The 4,184-nt window shown below is 36.2% G+C and overlaps 1 protein-coding gene across 1 annotated transcript; it reads right to left on the bottom strand.

Moving 5' to 3' along the window:
- Positions 1 to 905: 905 nt before the first annotated feature.
- On the bottom strand, positions 906 to 3,087 carry LOC107019527 (replication factor A protein 1-like). Its single transcript, XM_015219997.1, has 8 exons — positions 2,944 to 3,087; positions 2,592 to 2,865; positions 2,428 to 2,479; positions 2,192 to 2,325; positions 1,884 to 2,101; positions 1,602 to 1,759; positions 1,231 to 1,531; positions 906 to 1,112 (listed from the first exon to the last, which is right to left on the bottom strand). Exons 1-8 carry the CDS (start codon positions 3,085 to 3,087, stop codon positions 906 to 908), a joined length of 1,488 nt encoding a protein of 495 aa, XP_015075483.1.
- Between the last annotated feature and the right edge of the window lie 1,097 nt (positions 3,088 to 4,184).

Raw genomic sequence — 4,184 nt, 5'->3', positions numbered from 1 at the left:
AAATTGACTGATGGAAGACAATTTTTTAAATTTGAACATTTTAAATACAAGAGACATATAAAGGAAAAAAAATCACTTGCAAAACTAATTCATCAGCAAAAACAAAGTGAGAAAATGATCTTTTCAAACATGACTTGTCTCTACAGCCATTGGCCTCTACTGAGTAATCTATTACGAGAATGAAACTAATCCCTGCTAAAGAGGAAAAATATCAAATCTTAGTACCTAGTATTACAAGATCTCATGAATTGTGAAATGATAAAATTGTCATTTCAGATGATTTACAGCCACCACAAACAATGTCTGCGAAGATGGCTCTAGTTTTGTATCTGCTTAGTAAGTGTTTTGAGTTTTGTATGCAGGTTTATGGGCCTCGTAATGACGGCGAAAGTGAGTTAGATTTCTTTCCTGGAATAGCAAATGCAATATCTAAATAGTCAGGCGGTGAAGAGCAGAATGCAGCAATTCAGCATGAGATTTTAAGAGGTGCAAGGGCCATAAAAAAAGCTTCTCATGCAACAAGTTTGTATCTTTGTTTGACTTCTCCGAAAATGGTTTTGTAATTATTGAATTTTATTGTTCAACTATGCAGTAACGACTCCCAACAAAGTTTAATATGTTTGTGGGTGAGGATTTTCAGAAGACCGTAATTTGAGCGACTAATTGTCAACTTGATAAGTAGCTACGTATAATTTAAGGAGCAAAATGTGTGTTGGGAGATGGCATATATAAACAACTCAACTTTTTTAGAAATGTGCATTTAGTAATGAAAGATTATTTGACACTAAACTAAACTAATCACCTACCATAACAAACATCAACTACATATAGCCACTGTTAAACAAAAAAAGTTCTCACTTTTTGATCAAACTAATAATGTTAAGGTCCCTAGCATAAAAATAACTCTACTTTGTCCTTTTTATGGTGTCACCATCACTCTCTTCACTGTCAGCTATAAATAAGTTCCTTCGCTTCTTCAACTTTCTTGAATAAACTCTTTGTTTGGGAAAAAAAGTGTCTTCTTCATCAGAAAGTTCTTTAGAGTAGTATGTGTTTGATCTTTCCGCATTGAAGTCTGTTTGTTCAGTGGAATCTTCAAATTTCTCTTTACCCTGTACAGTAAAAACCATTCCAATAATTAAGGAGGGTGTATGTTGAATGGATGGTACAGAAGATGAATGATTTACTATCAAGAGAGTTTGAATTTGACAAAAAAATCACACTATATACCTTAACCCTTTTGTCTTTGTTTATGCGGTGCTGCAATTCTAATTCTTCATCAGGCACATAAACTTTTGTGACTGTATAGTTTTCCAGCCCTTCTTTCAAATTGAAACTGCTCAATTTGAGTTTAAAGACCAATTCCATCCCGCAAAGACTTTGAATCTGGGGCGGTATATTAGTCTCGCTTTTGGACAAACGATTAACCAACTTGTGGGCAGAAGTATCAAGAAGTTTTTCAGCGACTCCATTAAACAGGACCAAAGTAGTGTTCCCACCATTGTCCTTGACGTTAATGTGGATTTTAAACCTGTGTGAGTATAAAACGTTAGTGTTCCTTCAAATATAAGGTGTGAATAGAATGTTTATTAGTTGCTTACCTAATCAATGGTAAGTCACATTGTTTGTTGCACTTCTGGCATGTGTAGACACCATTTGAAGATTCAACTTTCTTGTTGCAGAAGTTACATGAAATGTAATACCAATCAAAGAAATTCTCTATTGCAGTGATCTGCGCGCGGAGTGTAACCACACATTCCTACCATATGAATAATGAAGATACATACTTTAAAACATATATACATTGGTACACATATAAAAAAGAGGCAGTATGTTGATAAAATGCAGGGGATTTTCGTTTGAAGGGTTATTATGGTACTAACCTCTATGTCGGGACTCCATTCAGAATCTAATAATTCTGCAACAGTCATCCTGTTTTCAAACATAGCTTGTGCATTGGGAACGTTACTTGAGTTTCCACTCGCAATAGTTACAACATCAACTGACTTCTTTGAGAATTTATGAAGCAAGGCGGTGATGTTGTCCATTTTAAGATTGACATAAATTTTACTTGCAGCGGTGGTGGCAAAAGTTAGTTCGCCTATTATGAAATAAACAACAATCTAATTGTCATAACGGCATATACATGTCACTACTATAATGTTGCAGCATGTTCAGAATAAGTACATACCTCTGAATTCTTTGACCGTTGTAGCAGTGAGAATGACAATGTAGGGTCCAAAGTCGTTGGGATATACATAGGGGTAAAGTGATTCGCCATGGTCCTTCCACAAAGTTATCCTTGCTTTGATAGTCAGATCCTCTCTAAAAGATAATTGTAATTTATTACACAGTGAATCAATATGAGTTTTAATGCTGCAATTTGGGGATGAATGAATATGAACGTAAATGAGTTAAGAAAATTACGGATCAGTAAGAATGTGTATGTCGCGCTTCTTCCATTTTGAACCCACACTTTCTACATCACCAATTCCGCATAAGCATCCAACAACATCTACAAGTTAGGAGGGGAATTATTCATTGTATACGGTCCACACAGCGTCTACCATAATTGAAAGGAATAAATATACCTGACAGGAGAATGTTGTTGTTGATCCTTGAGCGAATAATTTCTGGTTGAATAAACTGAAAACCATTCTGAGGGATATGGACAATATCATCCTGAAGTTTTTGGATGGCAGTTTTCCGCAAAAATGTTATTTTAAAGTTCGACTGTACTGGTCTGTAGTCACCGGTTAATGCTGAAACTTTGAAGTTTCTAATAATGACTGCAAATCCTTCACTCAACTTATCACGAAACTTATTGACTTGGTTCTTCCATATTATTGCGTGCATCAAAGTTCCCTGAGAGAAGTCAATGTGGAAGACACTGCGTAATAAGGATATTAAAAATTGGAAGCAAAGGATGTGAATTATGCATACCTTTTCATCAATTAGTATCATGTCAAGGCTTATCATGTCTGGGCTGCGCTTGTAATTAATAAACTCCCACTGCCGGCAGACTCGGACTCTAATCAGCCAGTCTTCGCGAGTAGCATCCAAATCAGAAAGTAGTGAATAAGCCATGTTTAGATTTCTTTGGCAGAAAGACAGAAAGAAGTGATAGAGACTGGGTGGTACGAAAGGTGTTAGCCATTTTATAGAGAGGTTGAAACCGTTGACGATGAGGCGTGTTGTTTCGGAGAAGACAGAATGAATGGTTGTTTCCGGCGACAGGACACGTTGTTTGAAGAAGGTAAAACAGAATGTAAAACGACAAATTGTTTGGGCTGAAGAGGCGTCTGGTGTGGGGGATCATTTAACGAAGGGTATTTTAGGGAATATTGTAAAGTGGAAGTGTTTTCTGGATGGGGAAGCTGCCACGTAGGCGACAATAACATTTTCTTTTATATATATATATGATTTTAAAAATGCCTATTCAAAGAAATATATTACAGTTTATATAAGTAGTCTCTAAAAACCTTAAATAAAATGGGACTCATATTGTAGAGTCCCACATAATTTTGATATCTCAAATGTCAAATTCTTAAGTAAATTGGACTCATCTTATCCCGTGAAATTCTTTTTGGTAGTTCACGTGACTATCTTGTTGGATAGAGTTCTATGGTATGGCTGACTATTCTAGAAGAGGTCTTATGATTATACATGTAGTATCTAATACAAGCCAATATCAACAATGATCTCACTCTAGCAAGGTACTCAATAACACCTCCAAGAATATTTGGGAAAGTAGTTTCACTCTCCCATCCAAATGTGGACACGAGATCCAATTTCTCATATTCCTCGACACTACAACATATCTGCCTTTGAAGATCTACCGCGAGGAATAAACAATGGGCTCAAGCACACTAGTCTTAACTTCAGATTAAGCAGAGCATTCATTATTCACAAAAGTAGACCGCAAATAAGTTATTAGTCTTGGAATCAGTCTCGATTATTTGAAATAGAGATGTGTTGTAACAACATAATCTAGCACTACATCTCCAGGAAATTCCAAGTACTAATAGCATCGTGGAATCTCAGGTAGAATGCAAGGTCCATGAGTTGGTGCTTTAATAAACAGCGAAGGGTCGTGAGACATGTAATGTAGCAGTGATTTCCAAGTGTCGTACATTGACTAGCTTCATAGCATTCACGATGAAGTGACTTTGCATAGGTGCTTC

The sequence above is a fragment of the Solanum pennellii genome, chromosome 1 (assembly GCF_001406875.1).
Source record: "Solanum pennellii chromosome 1, SPENNV200".
NCBI lineage: Eukaryota > Viridiplantae > Streptophyta > Magnoliopsida > Solanales > Solanaceae > Solanum > Solanum pennellii.
Note: the sequence above shows the minus strand (reverse complement) of the source record. Positions and strands in the feature narration are given on the sequence as shown.

What these genes read in the sequence shown, in the direction of transcription:
- LOC107019527 (XM_015219997.1), bottom strand. Translation starts at nt 3,087, where the DNA reads ATGGCTTATTCACTACTTTCTGATTTGGATGCTACTCGCGAAGACTGG. An exon ending in ATACACATTCTTACTGATCC is followed by an intron (nt 2,326 to 2,427) that starts GTAATTTTCTTA and finishes ATTATCTTTTAG; the next exon opens with AGAGGATCTGACTATCAAAG. An exon ending in TGTGACTTACCATTGATTAG is followed by an intron (nt 1,532 to 1,601) that starts GTAAGCAACTAA and finishes ATACTCACACAG; the next exon opens with GTTTAAAATCCACATTAACG.